The 26,452-nt window shown below is 34.2% G+C and overlaps 3 protein-coding genes across 5 annotated transcripts; 1 reads left to right on the top strand and 2 right to left on the bottom strand.

Moving 5' to 3' along the window:
* Positions 1-205: 205 nt before the first annotated feature.
* Positions 206-15,180, bottom strand: LOC129946807 (vesicle-associated membrane protein 7). 3 transcript variants are annotated; one of them, XM_056057151.1, is made up of 5 exons: positions 14,860-15,179; positions 14,423-14,677; positions 14,126-14,354; positions 616-683; positions 206-545 (listed from the first exon to the last, which is right to left on the bottom strand). In XM_056057151.1, exons 2-5 carry the CDS (start codon positions 14,624-14,626, stop codon positions 387-389), a joined length of 660 nt encoding a protein of 219 aa, XP_055913126.1. In that variant the 5' UTR covers positions 14,627-14,677; positions 14,860-15,179; the 3' UTR covers positions 206-386. The 3 variants fall into 3 exon arrangements, with proteins under 3 accessions (XP_055913126.1, XP_055913125.1, XP_055913124.1); XM_056057150.1 differs by lacking the exons at positions 206-545; positions 616-683 and adding exons at positions 4,452-5,223; positions 5,286-5,353 and having other exon boundaries at positions 14,423-14,693; positions 14,860-15,180; XM_056057149.1 differs by lacking the exons at positions 206-545; positions 616-683 and adding exons at positions 4,452-5,223; positions 5,286-5,353.
* A 7,545-nt stretch (positions 15,181-22,725) lies between these two features.
* Positions 22,726-24,982, top strand: LOC129945985 (transcription initiation factor TFIID subunit 5). The gene has a single exon (XM_056055982.1). The coding sequence runs from the start codon at positions 22,908-22,910 to the stop codon at positions 24,903-24,905; it is 1,998 nt and encodes a 665-aa protein (XP_055911957.1). The 5' UTR covers positions 22,726-22,907; the 3' UTR covers positions 24,906-24,982.
* On the bottom strand, positions 24,979-26,077 carry LOC129945986 (uncharacterized). Its single transcript, XM_056055983.1, has 4 exons — positions 25,735-26,077; positions 25,502-25,674; positions 25,182-25,430; positions 24,979-25,118 (listed from the first exon to the last, which is right to left on the bottom strand). Exons 1-4 carry the CDS (start codon positions 25,933-25,935, stop codon positions 25,040-25,042), a joined length of 702 nt encoding a protein of 233 aa, XP_055911958.1. The 5' UTR covers positions 25,936-26,077; the 3' UTR covers positions 24,979-25,039.
* Between the last annotated feature and the right edge of the window lie 375 nt (positions 26,078-26,452).

Raw genomic sequence — 26,452 nt, 5'->3', positions numbered from 1 at the left:
TAAATAAATAAATAAATAAATAAATAAATAAATAAATTTCACTTGTTGTCACGTTGAGAAGTAACAGACCCAAAATATTAGATGTAAATTTTGTATAGATTTGTTCTATAAAAATTCTAAGAACTGTGCTTGAAAGTGGTCATAACATATTTGACCAAATTTTTTCGAACAGCACACAATTCATAGATGAAATAAAAACAGAATATTATATTTATTCGTAGGGTATTTTTATTTTTTGTTTATACTAATTCAATTAAATAACATTATTACAGGCAACTTCGTATTAAGATATTAACAAAAGAAAAATACACAAGTTAGATCCAAAGGTCTTTATCACTTTCATAATCACACCCTCTCAGACACTCTATCTTTGTGATTATGAATTTCTATTTTAAACACTTTTGCCAAGTAAGTCCACCACATGAAATACTGATGATAAAATAGACAAGAATCACAACAATAAATCCCATAATAACGTAGAGTCGCATCTTTTTCCAAAACATTTGTCGTGCAAGATTTCGTGATTGTTGTCTAAAACCAACGGACTTGAAATTCAAAAAATATAAAAATTAGTTTTATAAATAAGCTTTGAGATTTAAATATAGAATGACTTACCGTGTTTTCTAGTCGCTCAGTTTTATTAACCAAAAGTTCCAGTTTTTCACCTCGATCTCTCAGGATGTCTGTTTAAATATACAAAATATCACATTTTTAAAACAAAGTACATAGTAGCAATATGTATGAGAATAATGGTGTATGGATTTTCTCCTTTAAAAAGGGTGTTTTTAATTTGGTAACCAAACTCATTCGTCTAAATTTATGCCTCTCGATTAAATTTTGTGGGACTATGTTACCACTGATATTGAATTATTTAAAAAAAGTAGTTCAAAATTAGACTGGTCCAATGGATTTGCTAACTCGTAGGATAAGAGAAAATATAGAGGGAATAAGATTAACAATATGTCTATCCTCTTTTTTAATTGCCAGCAAGGTTATGTCCTGGCAATCAAATTTCACTTTTTCGATGGGTTTGACAGCCTTAATTCAAATTCGACTTCAGAACCCCTCTATCACGTCAAGTTTTTGAAGTATTAAACGTTCATAAAGCTTTTTTTGTTTTCAAAATAAATTCAAATGAAGACTCATAACTAATGACTGTTTCCTGAAACTAAGTAATATTCTAAAATGATTTAAACTGTACCTTAGAAGGCAGCAATTTGTTCGTCTCGATGTTGTACTTTACGTAAACCTTAAAAACACAGTTTTTGGTTGTTTCAAAATTTCAAACGAAGCATATTTAAAAAACCTGATGCGACATACAAATTATAAGATGCGATTCAAATTAAGTCCTTTAAAAAATTATTGTTTTCTTTTGAAATAAGCTCTAATAAACACGTGATATTATGAAAACAAGAACAATTAATGAAAAAATTTGTTTTCGAATTAACCATTATTCATTTTGTTAGTAACACAGTCAGTAGAATATAATCCTGAAAAGTTTACTAAATTTTGAGCAAGGGTTCGAAAATGTCGGCAAAATTGTGCCCCAGTTTGAAAAATCTGTGAAAATCTATGAAAATTGTAGTTTTTAGCAATATTTTGGACCAAAAATTGTCAGAAAAAGTTTTTTGAAACGTCACAAAGTATAATAATTCATTGAGATGACAAAACTCCTCTCATAAATAAAGTCTTTGCGTTGAGTGACTTAAAATACCACTCCGCCAATGAGAAAAAAGTCACACAAATACTCATTGACAATAGCTTTCCGATAAAAATCATAAGAAACTTGATACTTCGTCAAAAACATCAAGTTTCTTCCGGAAATAAGTTGGAAGAGAAGAAAGGTGTTTACAAAAAGTGGGGAAGGTTTCCAAACTCTCGGAAAATTTCAAAGAAGTTGTCGCCAAAAACAACCCTCACGTGAACTTAGCATATAATTCAAACCAGACAGTTGCATCTTTATTTACATGCCTAAAGACGAAAACGGACAAGGATCGCCGCTCAGACGTAGTTTACAAAATAAACTGCAAAGGAAAACCGGACGAACCATGCAATCTCTGTTACATTGGCACAACTAAACAACTCCTCCGACAAATAATGGCTAACCATAAATCAGACATTCGCCAAAAAAAAACCGGAAAAGACAGCCACACCATCAAAACTGGATATCAACTAGATTTTGAAGGAGTCCAAATTCTTGCAACGGAGGAACATACATCCAAACGCTTCAAAATCGGAAGCGCTTTAAATTTTATTCGTTTAAATTGTTTTTTTTTTTAATGTTTTTGTAATATTCAAAACAATGCACTGTGGTTCCATTGAAGGCCAAAATTATAAAAAAATTTCTGGAGTGATTATTACATTAAACGGTTAAAATGAGCTGAAATCATTCCAAACTAAATAGAAATAGAAAAGGAAAAACCGTTACATTTTTATCTTCAGAGTAATCAAATTGCAAACACATGGCATTTGAGTTTTAGTGCTCTAAGAGTAATTGCGACGTTATTTTTTTTTGCAATGGATATATTGGTGGAAGGCAAGATATTTTTTATTTATTTTGTATGATTCATTTTTCGACTGAGCATAAGAGTTAATAAATTGGGTCTAAATAAAATAGAAATAAAAATAAAATACCTTAATATTGTTTGTTTTAAACTTTTAACTGTTACGCCCCGTTACGCCCCCACAAAGTTGTATATTAATTATATTAATTTTTGAGCCACCTAAAGTCTCATTTTTTGTATTTCAGGGCATTTAACTAAAGTCTCATTTACAAGAATGTTTGTGCTTCAGCATTGGTTAAATGCTAATGGAACCGAAAAAAATAAGTCCCATTCAATATTAGATATCATTTCCAAGCCCTTACATGACATTCTAAATGCATATTATAAAGTATTGGAAATTTTCACCTGTATTTTCTAATATGATTTTATTTGGGAAATAGGGGTTTGAGAGCTTTTTAGAATAAAATTCCGATGATGACAGTAGCTTATTATTAACATCCTTTGTTCCTTTGCAGCTGATATGTGAAAAATCTAATCAAGTTTTCTAGAAAAATCCACGCCCTTAATCCACTCGATATTGTAGGCCGATTCGTTTCAGATTTGCAAAGAAAACTAAAGAGTTTTCTTTGCAAGAAGAATCTTATATTAAAAACCGAATTTCGAATTTGAATCCATTTATTTTTGAAGAAGAGAACATTCAGGTTAGAATAACATATATGGTAGATGGAAAAGTGTGTTGTGCTTTAAGTGAAACTGTAACAAGCAAATGCTATATATTTGTTGCTTCACCAAAAGAAATGAATAACATTGAAAAATGTTTAGAGAAGCCAGTTAATGAATATAATATGAATTCGGTATTTCCCCACTCCACTCATTTATCGTACAGATTACATATACAAAAATGGCAAATGAGATCCGATGAAGACAAAACCAGTTTTGAAGGATGAAAAAAATACATTCAGGATACGTTTCCGCAGAAACTGGGTTTTATTATCGATAGACCGCGAAGTGGAGGAAGTGGATCATCTAATGATGGACACACGGCACGAAAATTCTTCGCAAATGCTTCAATCTCTGCTGAAATTACAGGAATCAATAAAAATATTCTTGAGCGATGTCACACAATACTGATCACCTTATCTTCTGGATTCGATATTAACTGAGAACAATTTAAAATATTCGCACTGGAAACAGCCAGACTCATTACTCTTGAATTAGGACTTTGTACTGAACTAGGGAGATTGTACTATCCATATTCAAGAATATGGATGGTACAATCTCCCTAGTTCAGTTCACAAAGTCTTGATTCATGGATCAGACATAATCAATCATGCTCTTTTACCAGTAGGAGAACTATCTGAAGAGGCTGCAAAGGCTACAAATAAAAACTTCAAACTTTTTCTATGAGATCATACAAAAAAAATGTCAAGAAAAGTTTACAATACAGATCTTTTTCATCAGCTTCTTTTGAATTCCGATCCTTTAATTACAAGTTTTCGGAAATTACCAAATAAACAAAATTATGCTTTTTCAGAATAAGTGATTTCTTTGCTTAAGATTTAAGACACATCCTGTTTATGAAAACTTCCTAACTTAAAATAATGAAATGGCCGTAATTTTATAAATAATTTTTGAAAAATATTCACTTTTTGTATTATTATGTATACAAAAAACTTTTCGAATTAAAATTAATTTAAGAAAAAAAAATTAATTTGGGAAGCGTTGGGAAAAATCAGATGAAAACTGTTTTCATTTAAACATCAAAAAGATCAACAAAGCCGATTAGAATCACCACTTTAATTGTTCTCAAATTTTAAATCATTAAAACTCCTTGAAGACATTTGAACCAAAACCATGAAAATGTTAGAATTATCAATCAACATCCTAATGGCTTTAAAAAATAGCTAAAGGTTTCGTTTTACTTAAAAAAAACTTCAAACACAAGAATTAAACAATTTTTGTAAATAAATTTTATTTAATATTACGAATATATTTCTTTGCATCGATTTTAATGTTTATCTCGATGCAAGAATAATTTATGTACGAAAAATAAATCGCGTTATAGTATTTAATAATATTTTAAGACATTTTTATTTGTTTAAATTCAGAATTCGTTTTTTTAAGGTTTTACAAGATTAGATTATTATTGTTATTATTTAAACGTTCATTGTAAATTTATTTATGTATTACACCTGAACAATAAATAAAATATATATTTTTTACCATTTCCGTAAGTCTTTTTGAAATTATAATACAAAAATCAAATAAATATTTATGTGTCCTTTTACCAAATTATTTGGATATCATCAAAATTACATAAAGAAGATTTCTTTTTTTACTAAATCTAATTAGAATAACATTATTAGTTTGATGTTGTCTCTTTTTTGTTTTTGTTTCTCTTTTTCTTTAATTTTTTCGAACACTTTTGTATTTATTTTTTGATCATTATCAACAAAGAGAACAGGAAAATCAAACCTGTGTTGAGAAGAAGAAGAAAATTTGTTTTATCACTTTTTTTTAACAGACATTCGAAGATTCGATCTGTAAAATAAAATTAGTTGTTGTGGATGCAAGTCTGCCAAGCAAGACCACCGCATGCCATGCTGATGATTACGTAGATAATAAAAACAATAATAAGACCAACTATTACGTAAAGTCGAATATTTTTCCAGAACATCTTTCGAGCTAGATTACGTGATGCATTGCGGAATGATACAGACTAGAAAAAATATAAGGCTTATTAGGCACAAGAAGAACTTGAAATATTTATAAAACAATTACATTGTTGTCTAGGTGTTCGGCTTTATTGACCAAAAGTTCCAGTTTTTCTCCTCGGTCCTTAAGGCTGTCTGTATAGAAAATAAACAGTAATATAAGCGTCAAAAACTGTATGTTAAATTTAATTTATTGCTGTTTTTAGTCATTTATTAAAAAATTAAATAAACAATAAATTCATTTTAACATAAACAAGAGGTTCTTGAAACAGGTCTAAGATTTACTTTTTGAGGATTGATTGCATTCCAAGAAAATTTGGTTATTGACTTGAAAAAACTGTGCTTTATAAATTTGGAAATTATGAGCAGCGTAAAAATCATTTAAGAAGAAAAACAAATCGAGAAAAAAGGACCGAACGAAAATAAACTACAAACTAGACAAACAGCAGGTGGATCAAGGATCTTTGTAAAAACATTTTGATCAGATCACTGCAATCATTACTATAGAAGTCTCCTAAGGAGAAATGTTGTGATGGTACAAGACATAATCATCGAAGTTAAAAATATGTACCCGCCTCTATTTCATCAAACGCATCTTTAGCTATCTATTAGGCAATGTCAGGGTAGCATCAAGGTGTGGCCATATTAGTTTTTTTTATAGATTGTTGGAGGTGATACACTTTCAGTAGTTCTCTTTCTCTATGATGTCATGCTTTAGAATAAATTAAGCAGTTTATTTTCTGCAAGTCTCTCAGCTTTACCCGGCAACCACAAAGGTTAAAAATGAGCTGTTATACCACCACCAGAGTGGATCGATAATTTTGGAGTGTTAGTGAATTTATAAAGACAGAGCTTAATGATTTTATAGCAGTTGGGCTGTCGGGAAAGATGCGTATATCGGTATTGGATATCACGTTTCTATGTGCCAATGAAGGACTTCTTTGGTGGCTAGAAGTTCAGCCTGGAGCTACATTGAGAAACATACATTTTATTTCGTCGAAGTATACGCTCCACCCAATCCGTCATCGATTTAAAGATCCTTGTGTATAGGAGTTATTCGCTTCGTCTACCACAAATAACTCATGACTCCGGGAAGATCTGGAAGAATTGGACACTCGAAAGCTTTTGTTGAGATCCGGTGAGGGACTTGGATTTAATAGTGTATGGTTTTAAAAGTTGCTTATAACATAATAATATTTGCAAATGCGTGTTTTTTTTGGATTCTACGTTTTATCCCTCTTAGAATGAAGTGTAGTAGTAGTAGTAAAATGTTTTTTTTCCAACATAATATCTAAAAGTTAACATTTTCAAATAAGATTTTAATTTTCTTTTGAAGTTAAAAATGCAAAATTTACGTCTTGACACACGTCGGCTGTTGAATAGTTGAATTTACGTACATATTATAACAATTATTAGTTTGAAATCAAAATTTGGTGATAATTTTAAGAAAACTTTTTACTGGTTATATTCTCTCACTAGTTCATTTCGGTTTGATAAGGCTACAGTGATAAAAAATCCTTCAAAACTGGTGCTGTTTTCTCCATTGAGCACGTGGATTTACTTCCGCTTCTGTTAACCAAACTTTTCCAAGGAAGGCCACCATACATTCCTTTAAACCCGAACATCTGCCGAAGAAGTGCTGGATGTTTTCTCCCTCCCTTAAGCTGCACACAGTCAAAAGGCTTGATATCCCTGAGCAGACAAAGTATAAGCTCTACAATTGGAGTAATAACAGGACACTGTCTACACAAATGACTTTTGTAGAAGCTGCATGGACGAGGAGGAAGAGGAAAAGTCCAACACCTTCTATGTACGTGTCCAGCACTCTCCATTAGAAGGAATAACTTTCTCGGTAATCCCTTCTTCGATAATACCAGTGAACTGGCAACGATTGGCACAAAACGTCTCTCTAACTTTATTAAAAGTACAAAATGGTTTGTTTAAGTCCATTAGTGGTATCACAATAGACCCTTGAGGTCTACGTGCGTCCATGACATCTGGACAGCCACTCCAACCTAACCTAACCTAACCTAACCTGCACACATTACATAATGATGATTCGTTCTGCCCAAATCCGTTTCCATTAAGCTTGATTAAATCACATCTTGCCTTAAAAATCCAGGTGATCTTGTTCAGTTCGAAACCATCGTTAATGTAAATCTGTCTTCTTAAATGATCCAGATGTTTGTAGATGCGCGTACAGCTCTCAGATTGTTGACCCTCTGATTTCAACAGCCGCAATAGATCATTGCCTTTTAGGATCCAATCAATTTGAGAAATAGATCTCCATCCCAACACAGTCCAAAACAATATCCAAGATTGTTCAATTCCTTTACCCAGAACAATTTTTCCCTCAAAAGTATTTTATTAGCTGATGCTGTAGTCTTGTTGCACTGTATGAAGAATTCATAGGTCATCCTGTCCTCTCCTGGTGCTTTGTTTAGAATACTTAAAATTTCATCTTCAGTTATAGGCATATTCAGAAATGCATAGAAAATTTGATTTGCCATTTGATTTGGGTTAAGAAGTGAACTATAATATGTTCTAAACTCAGAAGCTGACATTAAAAATAAGTTTATTTTGGTACTAAGTCGTTCTTGCGATACAGTACAAAAATTATTCACTGAGTTACCCACATTTTTCATGAATGTAAAGCTTCCTTCTTTGTCACATTTGGTTCTTTCATTTAATATAATTAAGCCATTATCTTCGCAGAACTCCAAAAACTCTTTTACTCTTGAAATTATAATGATATCTTTGGACCGTCTTTTTTCTAACCCTGCTTGAAAAACTGATTTATGTACATCTTCAATGTTTTGGTGCAGTTCACCTAATCTTATGTTTACATCACCGATTACTATTGGATTTATAATTCTGTTGTCTACAAAGAAGGTCTTTACAGCGTTAAATTTACTTCGCCAATTCATGCTTCTCAAATACAAAGAGAAAACAGCTATTGTCTTTTCATTCGCAAGTGTGAAGGGTAATTTTATTTCAAGTCAAAACCTAACTTTTTATGTTAATTTTCATAAAGCCACTACGTTGTTTAATAACCAATTTTGCATGGTGCACTGTTTTGTTAAAACCAACAACGTCCGGGCATTTTTCCATTTTTCAAATGATGTTTAATTTCATGTACAAATGTTTGAGGCAGTTCACACTTTTTTGTATAAAAGATCAATAACCGTGACTATTAAAACGGAAGATACGAAAATTACAAAGTTCACGTACAAAATTTACTAGTTTTATTCTTCAATACAGGAATTTAAAAAACGAATTATTGTAGACATACACCACCACCTGTCTTACAAACAAATATCGAGCCAAAAACTCACGTAAAGCGTTTTAAGCACCTAATTTCTCTAAGTAGAGAAATTACTTAAGGTAAATGGACAAAATGAGAATGAAATAGTTTCTCACCTTCGATGCAAGTAAGTAAATTATTCATTTATTTAAATTTCAATATAAAAAATAGAATACAAATTATGAATTTAAGAGCTATGGCTAAGCAGTCAGCCTGGTTGGCAAGTTTATAAATGTTTATTTTAAAATTTGATTAAACTTTCAATAATCAACAAAAAAAGAACTAAAGTTTCAACGTATTCTGATATTAATAACATCCTATACTTCTGTTTCTAAGAAATTGCTTAGGGTTTTCCAGTCACACTCGTTTAGAAGTTCCTGCATAGTTAATGATTGTTTTCCAAAGGAAATTTGCCTTTGCGCTTTCAATATTAGGCATATACTTATGATAAGAAAGCAATCTTCTTTCGATTTTAGGTTGCAAAGCGTACAGAATTGATTAAAGCTTCCATTATAAGGGTTACCATTTAATGAAAGGAGCTCACACCTTGCTTTGAATATCATGGATATTTTATCATAGCTTAGTGAGTCGTGAAAGTAGTTTTTCTTGTTTAGATTTAAATTAAGCTGACTGTATAAAATTCTACTTTCAGAATTCCGAGCCTTAACGATGAAGGCATCTCGAATAGAGTTTTCATAAATCATCAATATGTAAGGTTTCCCCACAAGCGTTGCCAATAGATTGCCATCTTTCATACCACCTCAACTTAAACAAAAGTTGTTTTTTTTTTGAAAGCCTTGATTCCTCATAATGACAGCATACCTTTATTATGAAGTCAGCTTGTGACTCGAGTGTATTTGTCAAGAGGTTTGGTAGCCCGCTTTCCAAGTATATAGCGTAACTAAGCGTATTTTGGGGTAGTTTGAAGAGCTTTTTTATCAAATGGAATTTCTCAATTTCCTGGTACTCATACGACTCCCAAACTTGAGAAGCATAGGAAAGGGTTGATTTAACTACTGCATTGAATATCTTATATTTTGCAGATAAAATTATTCTTTTGTTGGAAAACATGATAGATTAAGCAAGCTTTAAGAGCTATTGGCTTTTTCGGTTAGATGTTTGTTGAAATTTAAAACCGGCTTTAGTTTAACTCCCAAATATTTGATCACTTTTAGATGTCTCTAGAAAATGACCATCATAAGTGCATTGCCTTTCATTGTGAACTCTTGGATATCGCGCAAACACCATCATTTTTGACTTCTCTGTATTAATTGTTAGTCCCCATCGTTTGTAGTAACACGATAAGCGATTAATCATTAATTGCGTATGTTCTGGTGATTCAGAGAGTATGACAATGTTATCTGCAGATAACAACAAATTAATGGTAGTACTTACAATTCTTACTCCTCCGGGAACATTATCTACTACGTCGTTTATAAACAGAGAAAACAACAATGAACTGAGGAGCTAACCTTGTTTAACGCCAGTATTTGTCTAAAACATTCCGAATAGGATGTGCCATCCCAAACTGCTGCATTTGTATTAGTGTACATTTCTTTTATCACCCTAATGAAGTTGGAAGATATGCAAAGTTGTGAGAGCTTATAGAAGAGCGCATTTCTGTTAACCAGGTCGAAAAAAAATGAGTAAACTTTTTTGTTCCTGGCATGAAACGCTTTGACAGAGAAAGTATGTGATCAATGGTTAAATATTTTTTTCTGAAGCCTTGGATGAATATTAGGGAGTCCCAAGAATCATATTACCTCCGTCCCGGCTTACATTCATGAATGTCGGTAATGAAAAAAGAATTATTCAGAGATGATTATCGAGAGTATATTAAGCTCTGTTTGTTTAAAAAAGAAGAAGATCTTATCAGGATAAGATACAAAGAAATATACTTCCTTGAAATGACGTAACTTATCTCTCAACTGAAAATAAGCTGCAAAAGTAAATATGTACTACTTTTTAATAACTCGTTATGTTAGACATTTGTTTCAATAAACCTTATCAGTGCAATAAACTCTTAAGAATTTGTTTAGTTAGTCTGTTCTTATTTGGCGATGATGTGGTACTAGAAACAGAAACTTAAGTGGTCGCAAATTTGGAGAAGGAACGCAGCTCAACCCTTGAAAATCGATACAATCTATTAGGGGAAAAGCTTTCCGGTTCATTATAAAAATTATAAATGTTTCAATAATATGGCTCATTCTAAAAATAGTAATCTTGAAAAATGAGTATTACATAAATTATTAAATATGTCGTCTATTAAAAGAGACACATCAAAAACGTATTGTCTAAATATAAAAATAACAACAAATGAGAAGTTGTCAATGGTTTTACAGTTGAATATTTCAAACTGTGTTGGTATTTCTGTTCAGGAAGGTTTGACAATTTATTAACACTAGAGCAACGCTTCTGTGTACAGTGAGAAGTTTCGACGTTAGACGGCTACAAGACTGCCATGTCCTTTTCCGATCGAGTCTCTATTAACCTCTTAAGGAGTCCCAGGCTGCCTGCATTAAGCATTAAAAACCGGTGGCAACATTGCCTTCCAGCCATCAGAGATGCCGCTTCTGAAGTGCTAGGTTTCAACAGGCGATGACTTGGTAGGGAGCATGCACCAACTCATCTGCAAAAGAAAGGTTGGAAGAAAGCATACCCCATGAGTGGAATCTCAGCATAGTTTGCCCGATAAAAAAAATAGGAAACCTTCTAAATTGCACCAACTACAGAGGCATCAGTCTCCTTAACATTGTATATAAGATCCTTTCTGCCGTATTATGTGAACGTCTGAAGCCGTTCGTCAATAACCTGATACGTCCTTATCAGTGTGGCTTCAGACCAGGACCGTCCACTTTCCCATTAGCTTCAAATTTATACCCACCATCTCTTTATCGATTTTAAAGCCGAGTACGACAGCATCTAAAGGGGAGAGCTCTACAGAGCAATGTCTAGTTTTGGCATCCCTGTCAAACTTATCCGTTTGTGCAGAATGACGATGGAGAATGCACGCTGCTCTATCAAGGTCGAAAAAGATCTTACCTATGCATTTGATATCAAAAAAAGGTTTTAGACAAGGCGATGCACTGTCCTGCGACTTCTTCAATATCGTTCTGGAAAAAATTGTGCAAAACTCAACCGTCAACACTAGAGGCACAATCTTCCAAAGATCTATTCAATTACTCGGATACGCAGATGATATTGACATAATTGGAAGATCAAAACGTGATGTAAGTGGAGCGTTTTTGGGTATTGCGACGGAAGCGAAAAAGTGGGTTTAGTGGTCAATGAGAGCAAATCCAAATATATGCTGTAATCTAAAAAGGACATTGAACAAAGACGTCTTGGACAAAACGTCACCATGGACAGCTAAAACTTTGAGGTAGTGTAAGACTTTGTCTACCTAGGCACCGCTATTAACACAGAAAACGACGCCAGCGCTGAAATCAAACGAAGAATAACTCTTGCAAATCGCTGCTTCTTTGGAGTTAGAAGACAATTGAGAAGTAAAGTTCTCTCTCAAGCATCTAAAATCACCATCTATAAGACACTCATCATCCCGGTTCTCATTTATGGCGCTGAAGCCTGAACCATGTCAAAATAATATGAGAGCGTCTTAGGATGCTTTGAGAGAAAAATTCTTCGGGTGATTTTTGGTCCCGTACGCATAGATGGAGAATAGAGGGGAAGGTACGCAGAATTAAAGTCCAAACGCTTAGATAGCTAGGTTATGTAGAGCGAATGGATATCAACGCTCAAGCCCGGAAGGTCTTCCAATTCAATCCCGAGGAACGGCGCGGTATAGGAAGACCGCGACTCAGGTGGCGCACTCAGGTTGGTGAAGACCTCAACCGACTTGGCGTGCGAAACTGGAGACAGCTAGCTTGGGACTGAGCTGGCTTGAGACGCATGTTGGTTGAGGCCCAGGTCCTCCCTGAATTCTCAAGAATATAGTATCGCACAATTCAAAAAGGATGAAAATAAATGCATTGATATCTCATTTTATTTCATTCACCTAACTGAAGTTCTTAGAAAACTAAGAAATATAAACTGGCCAAGTACACTCAAAACCGGTTATAACGAACTCAAAGTGCAATGTAATCTGTGCCTTGAATATAAGCTTTGAAATAATTTAAGCTATTTCTTAAATTGTAAAAATTACTACATTTTATATTAAGTTTTAAAAACACTCTTCGAGTTACTCTCAAAAACAAAATAGGAAATACGACAAAAAAATACTTCAAAATGAAAATTTTTTATTTTTGTCACTGTCGTCGATATCATTATAACCGATTTTTACTGTATTTTCATTGGTTTTCATTTAAATCAAATTGTTGGAAATAAACTTACTAACAAAAAAATTACAGATCGAAATTTTGTTTACGTTAAACTAGTTCAAACAAAAAACTTAAAAAAAAAGTTTAAGGGTACTGAAAACTCTCGAAATCTAGTGCTGAACACAAATCGTGTTGACTTTTAAATCGTACCAAGAAAAATTAAACTTCCCTTTTCAACTGTGTTCTTCCAACAAATTTGAAGCTTCTTGTTTTGTGTTTTGAAATGTTTTTGATTTGTTACGGCTAATAAAACGCTAATAATAAATTCGAATTTATTATTGTACTAAATTTTAGATTTGTATGAATTAAACAACCATAAAAAGCTACCATTTAAATTGTGATTATAGCTTTGCATTGTTTAAAAGTTAAAGTTTAATTTATGCATTTTTAAATAATGAGCTTAGTTAAGTCACACATTAGTAAATTGCACTGACGAAAGTATCAAAGTTTATATTAGAGTTGAAAGAGCTAAAGATTGTTTTAGTTTAGGAAAATATTGCAAATGTTCTGAAATTTCTTAGGTGTAACTTTCAAACGCGTATTTGCAAGTTTATTTGCGAGCTGTTGTTTGCATTTTTATGTTTTAAAAAATGATTATTTCTTACTAAATTTTAGCCCTTTCATTCCTTATCTTTGTTTTTCTATCACAACAAATATAATTTAAAACCATCAGACATTCAGAATTATCGGAAGTAATTATGAAGAGTTAAAAGCCTTGTTATCATTTTAGTTTTTCGCATTCACTAAAAATATAAATAAAAAGGCAAATACTTATGATTTTTATTTTTCCTAACGTCACCCAAACTGTAATCTTAGATCTGGGAAAAAAGGTCAAATATTTAGGCACATTAATGTGATAATAAATTGTTGTGAGTCATAATATTTACTTAACAACAACGAAAATCATTCTGAAACAAATACCGACTGCAGGTCATTTTAAAAATTGGATTACTCTCTTATCAACATTGGAATTTTTTCATTTCTTAAATTCTTGAATTGCCTATGCCATCATCTCGATCTCAACTCATAACTCGCAATGACAATGAAACTACTGTTGTTTCTCGAAACAGAGCCAATATGTTTGTGACCAGTCAAATGCAACCGCAAAATAGTTTCCTAGTAACTTGAAACTTTTTGCAATGGTGGTAGTGGTGGTTTCAATGATTTATTTAAAGAAAATAGATCAGACTTCTGGCGACTGGATATGTATACTTCCCACCACAAGCGACTTTCTAATTAAGGTATATTTACTTCTCCCAAACTTACCAATATTTTTCACCATAATATGTTTGATTTCATCAATCTGTCCATGAACCCTTGATATAGCATCAACCTCTCGCGATTGACTAAAGAAAACCATTTGCTCTGCCAGAACTTTGGAGAATTCTGAATTCATGGCATAGGCAATGGCCGTAGCCACAGTCAAGCCATAAGTCTGGATGAATTTCTGTTTAATATCGCCCAAAAATAAGAATGCTCTTGTCCTGTCGAACTCCTAAAAAATATATAAAAACGAAGTCACAAGTCAGAACTGTTGGTTTGTTTTTATTCTTCCAAACTTACATCGTCCGTAATGCACATATAGATGATTTTATTTTCACAATTATAATGAATCAAATAGTTCCCATGGGAATATGTGAGCTTCTCGTTTTTGAGGGATATTTTGGATATAATTTGTTCGGTGACTTCTGCAAAGTTGCCAACACATTCTGCAAACTTAGCCAGAACGGTCGTTCCCCGTGAGATAACACTGTACAAGATCGGCATCGTGACTTAAAATAATAACGTACGTTGTTGACACGGTATCTCGTCTCTAGTCTAAAACAAATGAAGACTATAATTTTTATTGTGCTATACTTTTTTTTGTGTAATCAGAGACTCTTGAGATTGAGAATAATTTAAACGCACTGATACTGATAATATTTATCATATTTATGTGGAGCTCTGCCTCTGGAGTTTCGAGCTTCGAGCTTCTAGTGTATAGTGTAGGTATTACTCACCGAGAATAATGAGACAAATTAAAGCATCGAAGACAAACAAGTAATAAATTTAATTTTTTAAACGTTTTCTTTGTTTGGATTTGTTTGCTTTATTTGATTTTTAATCAACAATTTTGGATGGAAGGCAATTGAGGGAATTTTCCCTTAGAATTTTTCACTTGTTTTGTTTTCTTTTCGAATAGAATTTACAAATTTACATTATTTTTTTCTTCAACACAAATGGACAACCATTTAAAAAAACAAAAAGTAATTTTCTTCTTTTTTTCCAAGAAAAATGTCAACAGAGCCACACAGAGCACAGAGACGTAAGATGACAATTCACTTGTAGGTTTTCCTTCCATCGACGAACGACTTTTCAAATGTTATTTTGGTGCCAACTGTACGCGTACAGTACGAACAATCAAATGTTTACTTCGACTTTTCAACTAAGTGTTTCAAGTTGAAACGAGATTAATGCGATTGAATGTCACTTTGTGAGTGGAGTAAAGTCAACAGAAAAGTTTATCAATCTGAGGTTTTTGTAATTTTATCAGCAGAGTTGAAGAATGAAATATAAACAAAATACACTATTTATTCTTATGAAACCAATTATTGAAACTTTTTTAACATATCGGTTTTTGAAGTATGTATAATAAATTGTGACACGAATCCGTTCAACAATTTGTTTAATCTTTTGACAAGACAGAGTCAGTTGTTTATAATTATGTAATTAAACTTTTCTCTCTAAAATATTCTTTGAATAATTTGTTATTTATGCATACTAATGTAGATCTTATGAGAAAGAAACACAGAAAAATAACTACATTTAAACATTTTCGGGACTGATTTCAATGATAGCTATAAATGAATAAAGAACCAAATGGAACCCAGCCGATCAAAAAATCGAATCTCCGCCCATTCATTTGGATTTTGATTAAGGGGTCAGTTATAGCTTTCATTAAAATCGATCCGGAAAAATGTTTGAATCGATATTTGACGGTGTTTCCCTTTGATTAGAAATGAAAATTATATACTGATCAACCGGAAATCACACAAAGAATTTTATTTGAGAAAAAAGTGTTATTGCGCATTTATTTTTCTCTAAAATGTATTTTTCTATTTTTCGGACGGAAATTCATTTTCTTGAATAGCTCATACTTTTTTGTTCAAAAGTAAAATAAATGGTTCCGCTGATTTGTGTTCCAATTTTACACGATTTCTGTCACTAAAACTTTGTCGGTGGATTTTAACCGGAAATATTTTTTCATAGACAGAAATTTTTAATGATAGCTATAAACAACCTATCAACAAAATTAAAATGTTTGTTTTCAATGATGAAAACCAATGATAGCTATAACTGCCGCCTAAGTCAAAAATCAAGGTTCATCTCTACTGTGTGTGAGAAATCAACGAGCCAAGTATTTCTGTTGGTTCATGCAGTTTTATCGTACCATATACAAACTATTTAGCTATCTCAGTCTATCTCTTACGATAAGAAAACAAATCCTAAATGGCACTTTTCTATTTTATTTTTTCTGGGTCCTCGATTACCAAATTCTATTTTTTCGTGATTTTAACATAATTATCTGAACAAATTAATAGATATTTTTTAATTTATTTATAAAATTCTTTTTATGATTGATTATTCTGCTCAAAATGAAAAATATAAAAATAACTCATCTGTCACGGTCGTGTATGCCAGTCAAGTTTGGATCGGGTTGCCGATGGTTTTAAAGTGAAATTTTGTCAATTTTAATATGAATATGTCAAAATTGTCATTTCATTTCTTTACAAGTCTTTTCATTGGATTTTGTAATCAATGTGATTAGTTACTTTTTATTATCAAAAATATCCATTATAGGTTTTTGTATCACCCTTTGGATTATTTTTGAACACGTTACAACAACTATTTTGAATTCTGATTTTGTCTCGGTTAGTTTTAGAAGTTTTAAAATAAGTGAGCAAGTGATATGTTAGGTTAAAGTGGCTGTCCATGATCGAAACGGACACACTTAGGCCAGTTGAATGACCCATTGCGATACTACATGAATCTTGAGGCTTCCTCCTAAGCTCATGGAACCATCTTGAGTCCCTTACGAAACGGGAGAGGCTGATTATACCGATATAATTTAGATCGTTAAAGAAGAATTCTCCTAGATAATTCTTGCGTTTTCGAGCCAGAGCGGGGCAAGTGCAGAGAAGATGAAGAGTTTCTTCCTCTTCCTCGTCGATACAGCTTCTGCAAAAGTCATTTGAGAATACGCCTAGTCTCGTGGCGTGCTTTCCTATTAGACAGTGTCCGGTTAAGACGCCTATTATCGAGCTTATATGCGATCTGCCTAGAGAGAGCAAGCACCTTGAACGTTTTAAATCCAGTGTTGGCCAGTTGTTTTTTGTGACTTGACACGTGGTTCCACCAGGTGCCTGCCCTCCTCACAGCGTTTTGCATTAGCAGCATTTTACAAGTAGCGATTGGTATGCCAATACTTGCCAAAAGTGGTAGGATGGGCTGTACTGTACCGTTCCTGGTAAGTTCATCTGCCTTACAGTTACCTTAAATGTCTCTATGGCCCGGCACCCAGCAAAGGTGAATATTAAACTGTTGCGCTATCTCCATTAGAGATGATCGACAGTTATGGACTGTTATAGAGTTTGTAGAGACAGAGTACAGAGATTTGATAGCTGCCTGGCTATCTGAGAAAATACGGATATCAGATGTTGATATCACGTTTTCTTTAAGCCAGGACAAGGCTTCCTTTTTCGTCAAACGTTCTGCCTGGAACGCGCTACAATGATTGGGAAGGCGGAATGATAGACTTAATTTCAGTCGGAACGTTAGAATTTTATTAACTTAAAACCTTTCATTGAAATCGGTCTGATTACCGATGTGTATAGCCAATGCGTGATTCTGGGATGTAAACCCCATTTATTACCAATATCATTTTTGCAAGAAAAGAGAGCTTTTTTGACTCTTTCCTGTTCGTTGCGTTTCCAATTAAGTTTTTATCTTAGACAAGACCCAGGTATTTAGCCTCGTCTGACAATTTTAATTGGATTCTTTAATATAGGGAGGGTTGACAAATGGAATTTTGTATCTCCTCGAAAATAAGACCAAATCGGGTTTGTGTGGGTTAACACCCTGTCCACACCGATCAGCCCAAAGTATTAGTCTGTCCAAGGCATTTCGAAAGAGTTCTTTTAGGATATTAAGATGCTTTCCTGAAACGTCGTCCGCATAAGCTATCACTCTAAAGCCCTCCGCATCCAGACCAGTTAAGATTTCATTAACCACCAGGTTCCAGACGAGAGTTAATGGTATTATTCCATCTGGTCCTTCCGATTTAAATGGTTTGAAGCTGTTGAGAGCCCATTTTAGCTTGTTCCTTGTAATCAGACCTTGTGGATATGTTGTATTTGAACTTGAACGTATATAATTGTTGCAAGTTTCGGTAAGAGAACCACCAGGAAAGTGAGTTTCCAATAGTAAGTTCAACGATTCATTACTTGAATTTGTCCAGGAACCGTCTGCATTTTTCAAGCAGCTTGGCAATAGCAAATGATAAGATATTGTAAATTACAGTTCAAAGAAAGAAGTGTGGAAAAAAGATCTAGCTCAAGAAAGCAACATCCTTTTATAGATCACCGGTTATTATTAAATAAGTTATTTCTCGCCCTTTACTAAGTTTTAGTTAATTTTAAACGATTTTTGCATGTTACTTTGTCTTCACATTTAGTTAAAGTTAAGGAATGGCGAATTTGATAAACATTATAAGAGCCATAATGGAATGGTCCAGCCTACAGTTGGAAACACCAATTAATAATTCCGATTCAGTTTGTTCGTTTTTTTTTTTTATTTTCGAGTCCTAGGATGTCTGCTTTTTAATAAAATTAAATTAGCAATTAAGTAGTAAGCAGAACAAAAAGAAAGGTGTAATGTTTTGGAGCCGCTCAGTTAATTGGTAAATATTAAGAAAATTGGTACTGAGTAAAATGTTAAGCCCTTAGCAATAGATTGTTTAAAGTTTTGCACCTGTTGTGAAATATAAAAACTGATTTATAAATCCCAAAAATGGATGCAAGCATTAAGAAGGATTTGTTGATGATCTAGATGATTTAGATTACGGAGAAAATAAAACACGACCAATGTTTGCAATTTCGATAAATAAACATTAAGTTGGAAAGATATAATTTTATTTTCAAATAACTTTTATTGCATGATAATGAAGAACTTTTAAATATTCTAAGAAAAAGTAAACAAATAGCAAAGAGTAATTTTTTGTGAATATCATTTATCTCTTCTTTTAAAAAGTAGAAACGTCAAAAGTGACATTAGATTCCTTTTTCAGCCTTTGGTCTAAATATTTCTCACAGTAACAGCTTTTAAAAATTTAAAATAATGAAATTTCAAAATGAGTAACCTGCAAAGAGTGCAATGATAACTCTGTCAAAAAGACTTTTTCACGACAAAATATTTTCACTCCATTCTTTGAAATTTGTACTTAAGAACATGCCAAGAATGGCAGAGAAAAGATAAAGCGTAAACAACCCTTAATTTTTAGAATCAGATGAAAATCGTCCCTCACTTACGTATACCCTTTACAAAAATGGTTTTTTGATGAGATAAGTTTATTTTTCATTCTTTTTTTACTTGAATTTCCATAAGGAGATAATTCCTTACCGGTTTTCAACGGTTTTTTTTATAACTAACCCTTATTATGTATGATTTTAAACTTAAATTCAGCTTTTAAGTTTATTGAATTTGGTATTTTCCCAAGATATGAAATTTGTTTTATTCTGACTTCTTTTTCAATAACTATTTATTTGCAGTTGTAATTCTTTCTTGATCTAAATTGTGTGCCATGGTCAAATTTTTGAGGACTGCAGTTTGTTCACAGTAGTTAATATTTATGTTTAATTGAGTTTTAAATTGTTTATGAAAACCACATTTTTCATAATGTAGATATAACTTATTCTTAACAAACTAAACCTTAAACACCCTTTCCAAAGAAAAAATTCAAAACTGTCTACTATAATTAATCTTAAATAAAACTAAACTTTATCCCTTAAAACTTATCAAACTTGGATAGAAAAAACTTACCGACACATCCAAGCATGGTTGTTTTAAGCTCATCAATATACAAGCGAGCATCAATTTCCTTTGAACGACTAAAGAACAACATTTGAGTAGAAAGAACTATTTTAAAGTCCGAACTCATTCCTGGAGCCACTGTGCTCTCCACTATCGAGCCATAAGCCTGAGTGAATTTCAGTTTTATGTAGTCTAAAAACATAAATGCCCTTTTCTGCTTTAAGTCCTAACAAAGTAATACATTTATTTAAATTATATAAACTTTTATAATGGATGGAATAATTAAACTTACTCCGTCAGTTATGCACAAATAAATTATTTTATTTTCACAAATATAATGAATAAGGTATTCGGCATGGGAAAAACTTTTCCTATGATTTTCCAGCACTGATATTTTTTGAATAATTTGTTTTGAGAATTCTTCGAAATTCCCAGTGCATTTGGTGAATTCTGCGAGAACGATGTCTCCTAGAGAGATAACACTGTACAAGATTTTCATTTTGATTTAAATATTTTTTTGGAAGGTGCAGCTACAGTTTACGGCCAAGGTCATCGGCATCCAGCTTCAAAGTCGCTTATCTGAATTTTTTCCTGTGCGTTTATTGATAATTTTTTTTAAGGTAGTCGTTACTCATTTAAATGAGTCCAATGATTTCAAAAAACATGCAGTTTTATAGACTATGAAAAATGTGAGGTTAATCTTTTGATAGATTCGTCTTCTTCTATTAGATTAAATTAATGTTATTTTTAAACTTTAGCACCTTGAATATTTAAAATATGCTTCTTGTTATTTAAATTTCTTTCTCAAAAATCAAGGACATCAGTGACCAATTACCACAAAATCTTCGTAAATACTAAATCGAGCCTACTATCATGTTTTCCAAAAGACTGTCTTCAAAATATTTTTTTTTTAAATCAAGCAAAATACTGTTTTGTTTTTGTTGTTGTTTTGTTTTCTTGATGACCTCCTTTGCCATTATCGAAACCAAACAATTAATAATTGTAAGTAATAAAATTATTTAATCTTTTTGTTCATAGGAAAACAGAAGGCAAAACATCCCGATAGTAATCTGTTAATTACAATTTGAGAAATGCATCCATATTTGCACTTGCTACAAAGCGCAGTTATTGGTTTCATAAAAAAAATTTATTTAAGAAAACAAAAGGAAGCAACAATATAAATATGTACAATAAAAACATAAAATAACTCATATTGTAATCAGTCCTCGAGCAACGTCTTATGAGGATTTTTCAACCACAAAATTCGATTTATGTCAAAAATTCAACCGAAAAGTGTCAAATTTCTCATCCAGATCTCAAAAGGAATATGGACCAAAATTGAGAACTGTCAAATTGCGAATTGATAACAACTTTCATTAAAAAATAAACTGAGAAACGATAAAAAAATAAAAAAGCTAATTTAATGGTCAATGAGGGCAAGACCAAGTATATGCTGTCATCAAAAACATCATTGAACAACGACGACTTGGACAAAACGTAATCATAGACAGCTAACTTCGAGGTAGTTAAGGACTTTGTCTACCTAGGCACCGCTATTAATATAGACAACGACGCCAGCGCTGAAATCAAACGAGGAATAACTCTTGCAAATAGCTGCTTCTTTGGACTTAGAGGCAATTGAGAAGTAAAGTCCTCATCTAAAATCACCATCTATAGGACACTCATCATCCCGGTTTTTATTTATGACGCTGAGGCCTGGACCATGTCAAAGAAAGATGAGAGCGTCTTAGGATACTTCGAGAGAAAAGTTCTTCGGGTGATTTTTGGTTCCGTACGCATAGATGGAGAATGGAGGAGAAGATATAACGACGAACTGTACGGGCTGTACAGCAACACTGACCTAGCTAGCAGAATTAAAGTCTAACGGCTTAGATGGCTTAGTTATGTAAAGCGAATGGACATCAACGCTTCAGCCCGGAAGGTCGTCGAATCCAAACCCTAAGGACGGCGCATGAGAGAAAGACCGTGACTCAAGTGGCGCACGCAGGTGGGTGAAGACCTCAACAAACTTGGCGTGTGAAACTGGAGACAGCTACGCGTCGTCTTATTATCGCCTATCGATCTAATAAAATGTCGTTAAAATTATACATGAGACGTTAAATATAACTTCAACAGCAATTCAACTCAACCTTAACCTTAACCGAAAATCGAACCCTATTTCAACCCGAGATTCTGCTTGTAAACGATATTAATGTATCTTTGGCAAAATTTCAGATTTAGGATTTAAAAAAAATACAATTGAACGCTGTTAAATGTCATTTGGAATCTTTTTCGACACTAAAACACAAACATCATTTGTTTGAAAATAATTTGTTGTTAAACGGAAGTAGACTTGTGACTTCGCGTTATTATTTCAAAGTTTTAATCCAAATCCCTACAAAAATAAGTGAAATTTATTTCACTCGATTTTCTGGGTCTTTTTATCCGGAGAATATTCTTTAAGATTAATGTAAAAATGTTTTGCTTTTTTGACACTTCCAAGATCTGCTTAAAAAAGAAAAATAGGAATTCACCGTCAAATTGCACAGGAAAAATTCAATTTAATTCTTTTGTTGAATTATTTTTCGACCTTTTTTTAAAGAAAACTTTATTAACAGGAAAACTCTTTAATTAAGTTCAATTCATTGTTATTTATATTCGATTATCTCATAAAAATGAAATAATTATTTTGTTAACAACTGTACCAAACAAAATCAAACATATTTTGTGCACATCTGGCAATGCCGTAAATGCCAAATTACAAGTAATCAAACGAAAGCCTAATCTGACGCTTCGTTTTCGTTGTCCTGTCAAGTGTCTAAAAGAGAAAAAATCGTTTTGGCTGCTGCAGCAGTTTTGTATTGTTTTATTGTTTATAAATAAAAAAATTAAATTAAAATCACATTTCTCCTAATATTCATAACAATAAACTATCAGTTCAACAAATTTATCATTGAAAATCTTTCCACCGCTGTCCAAAATGAGTTTATCGCAGGATAAACGCGAGCTCATAACAATCCTCAAGCTCATCAAAAAGTACAATCTCAAGCAAACCGAAGGCCTCTTGCGAAAGGAGGCCAACATTAAAGATGATATCGTTGTTGACGACGCTGATTTGAGTAATATTTTAGTTGGTGATTTGGACGGCGAACACGCTCCGGCTTCGGGCAGTGGTGGTGACCAAGAACTCTACGAGATTGCATTCAATGATTTGAGAAACTTCGTTGAGGAATCCCTCGATATTTACAAACATGAGTTGTCACTCGTCTTGTACCCGATATTGGTGCAAATCTATTTGAAACTCGTGCAAACTGGGAACGAAATTCAGGCGCGAAAGTTCGTCGAGAAATATGGACCCGGTCTAGATGATTACTATCAGGAGGACTTGCAGAACATTCTGCTGATTACGAAGCCCTCTCAAATGGAGAATAACGATCTTGTGACGGCGATGGAGCAAGACAAATTCATCATTCGGATGTCTCGGGACTCACATTCGCTCTTCAAGAGACACATCCAGGACAGGAAGCTGGAAATCCTGTCTCAAATCGTGTCCAAGTATCTCCTGATTGATACCTACGAAGGAACAGCTCGTAGCAAAGCTCAGTGTGACGCCACAGCTGGGGCAATAATTGGCGAAGCTCGTCGCCAGGACAACAAAGTTCGAGTTTTCTTTGGTCTTTTGAAAGAGGTCGACTTCCAGAGCCTTACTACTACGACCACAAATCCACCGGCCGAGGAGGAGGATGAGAATGATCCAGATGCTCCCGACAGGCCCAAGAAGAAAAAACCAAAAAAAGACCCTCTGTTCTCGAAGAAATCCAAATCCGATCCGAACGCTCCCGCCCATGATCGTATTCCTCTGCCAGAACTGAAGGACGCCGATAAATTGGAAAAACTTAAAGCCCTGCGTGAGTCCTCGAAGAGGGTCATTCTAGGGAAAGACTCCTTCCCGTCTGTGTGCTTCTACACAATCCTCAATGGAGCGAATAGTGTGACGTGCGCTGAAATTTCGGAGGACTCCTCAATGGTGGCCGTTGGCTTCACAGACTCCAGCATCAAAGTGTGGTCTTTGACTCCGGCCAAGTTACGTGAGATGAAGACCGCTGAACAGCTGAAGGACATCGACAAGGACGCCGAAGATGTCCTGGTGCGCATGATGGACGATAGAACCGCAGAGACTTCCCGCACCTTCTTCGGACACAGCGGCCCGGTGTATAGATGTGCATTCGCCCCAGAGAAGAACCTTCTGCTCTCTTGCTCCGAGGATACGACCATTCGGCTTTGGTCTCTACACACTTGGACATGCGTCGTCGTCTACAAGGGCCACCTCTATCCCGTGTGGGATGTGCGCTTCTCCCCACACGGCTACTACTTTGCGACATGTTCCTACGACAAAAGTGCCCGTCTCTGGGCCACCGACTGCAACCAACCTTTGAGGATCTTCTGTGGTCATCTGGCCGATGTGGATTGTGTTCAGTTCCATCCAAATTCCAACTACATTGCCACCGGATCCAGCGATAGGACTGTTCGTCTGTGGGATGTGCTCAATGGCCAGCTGGTGCGTTTAATGACAGGTCACAAGGGACCCGTCTACAGTTTGGCATTCTCGATCTGCGGGCGATATCTGGCATCGGGATCTTCCGACCATCAGGTGCTCATTTGGGACATAACCCACGGTCAGTTGGTTGCCTCTCTGTCCAAGCACACTGGCTCCATTCATACGATGTCGTTTAGTCGCGATGGAAACATCCTTGCTGTGGGAGGATTGGACTGCTATCTCACGCTGTGGGATTTCTCGAAGCTAACCGAAGACTACCAGCTCGCCAATAGTGGACACCATGCCTCCCACAACCCGGACATAAACGATGGCACAGAGTATTTGCTGAGAGCTTTTCCAACCAAATCGTCTCCGTTCTTGACGTTGCACTTTACCCGAAGGAACCTTCTGTTGGCCGTGGGAGTTTTTAAAGCCCAGTAATAGATTTAATCTTTCTTTTGGATTTTCTTTTGATTATGAAGTATTTTTAGCAATAAAGGGAAGGCATTGTAACTGAAGATTTACTGTATGAATTTTTATTGAGAAGTTTAAGATAAAGTTATAAGATTTAAGGTTTAATTGTTGTATTCCACGCTGAGGCACTCTTCGCCTATGTTACTGGGGGAAGTCTCAATCATTTGATCATTGGATTCGCTGAAAAGAGAAGGGAAGGAACATGAAAATTAATGTTTATGCAATAGGGTCTTCAAAATCTACCTATCCAGGGATGGTTCATTGCTGAACATCTCTGTTGGAACTGTGGGAGGAGCTCTCTCGGGTACGAGTTCTGCCAGAGATTGCCTCGACTGTAAATGTCGTTCGACTTCCTCGGCAGTCATATGACCTTCGGGTTGGTTGTTTGTGTTGTTTTTGGGAGCCTCTGTTTTGACCTTTGGGCCGGTTTTCTTTTTTCTGCCTCTACCTGAACCAGGTCCAGTTGCTGGAGTGCCTTCTGCAGCCTTGCGTCTGCAACAACAATAAGCAAATCAACGTTAACTTGAATCAAAATACAAAGAAAAGACAAAAAATGTTTTTACTTTTTGGCTTCCTTGGCTTCGTCATCTGAAGATTCAGTTTCCTCACTCTCGGAAGATGTTATTTCTGGTTTTTCATATTGCAAAAGGCGATCCAATAGAAATGACCTATCGCGTGAAACTTTCAACAAACGACGTTGACTCGAACGAAGGGCGTCTTGAAAGAATTCGTTTTCCTTCAACAAAAAAAGAAAGATTCATTTTTATGGTTTGCGAGTTTGAGTATGAGAACTTACATATATGAGAAATTTTAATTTACGTTTTAAATAACGTGATTGTGTTTTATAATCGACGGGATTATTAAAGTTATCCTGTCCCTCGTCTTGGCTATCTTCGGAGCCAGATTCATTATCGTTTCCATCATTTTCTTCGTCTTGATTTTGCGAAGAAGCTGCCTGTTCATTTGCCAAACTACGGCAATACCAACCGTCTAACATGCTTGAGTCCTGCAGGGTTGATATTTTATTTAAAAAACACACTTGAAAAATTGAATAAATGTTTTATAAACAAAAGAATTTAATAGAAATTTGTTAAATTTTGTAGTTTTGTTTTTTTTAGAAAGCTGTCATTTATAAAATGACAACCAAAATGTGTTTGACTGCATTACCGGCAATTTGAAAGGAATGTTGGTATGGATAAGGCTATTAGTACACTCGGTAAGTCTCCAATGATTAATATAAGCTGCTTTATGTTAAAGCTAAAGCCTAGTACATACTTGTGAACCATCTCGTGAACCCATACAAATTTCAGTTTTTGGTTCACCAGTGAACTTGATCGTGAAGCTGAGTGGAGAACAAAGTGGAGAGTTTTCGTTCACGGGCAATTCACGTGCAAAATGTACGGGAACTGTTGGTGAAGCTTTGACATTTGGTTTGTTCATGTTCACAACGTGTACTCACAAGTGTGTACCAGTGAGCAATGTCAAAAGTTCACTTTCTCCACTGGCGAACGTTC

The sequence above is a fragment of the Eupeodes corollae genome, chromosome 2 (assembly GCF_945859685.1).
Source record: "Eupeodes corollae chromosome 2, idEupCoro1.1, whole genome shotgun sequence".
Lineage (NCBI taxonomy): Eukaryota > Metazoa > Arthropoda > Insecta > Diptera > Syrphidae > Eupeodes > Eupeodes corollae.
This window is presented reverse-complemented; position numbering and strand designations above follow the sequence as displayed.

Bases quoted from the DNA above. Each gene is read 5' to 3' on its own strand.
- LOC129945986 (XM_056055983.1), bottom strand. From the start codon at position 25,935: ATGTTAGACGGTTGGTATTGCCGTAGTTTGGCAAATGAACAGGCAGCT. The intron at 25,675-25,734 runs GTAAGTTCTCAT...TTTTTGTTGAAG, and splicing joins AATTAAAATTTCTCATATAT to GAAAACGAATTCTTTCAAGA. The intron at 25,119-25,181 runs GTAGATTTTGAA...TTCTCTTTTCAG, and splicing joins AATGAACCATCCCTGGATAG to CGAATCCAATGATCAAATGA.
- LOC129946807 (XM_056057150.1), bottom strand. From the start codon at position 14,626: ATGCCGATCTTGTACAGTGTTATCTCACGGGGAACGACCGTTCTGGCT. The intron at 14,355-14,422 runs GTAAGTTTGGAA...TATATTTTTTAG, and splicing joins ATATGTGCATTACGGACGAT to GAGTTCGACAGGACAAGAGC. The intron at 5,224-5,285 runs GTAATTGTTTTA...TATTTTTTCTAG, and splicing joins CCGAACACCTAGACAACAAT to TCTGTATCATTCCGCAATGC.
- LOC129945985 (XM_056055982.1), top strand. From the start codon at position 22,908: ATGAGTTTATCGCAGGATAAACGCGAGCTCATAACAATCCTCAAGCTC.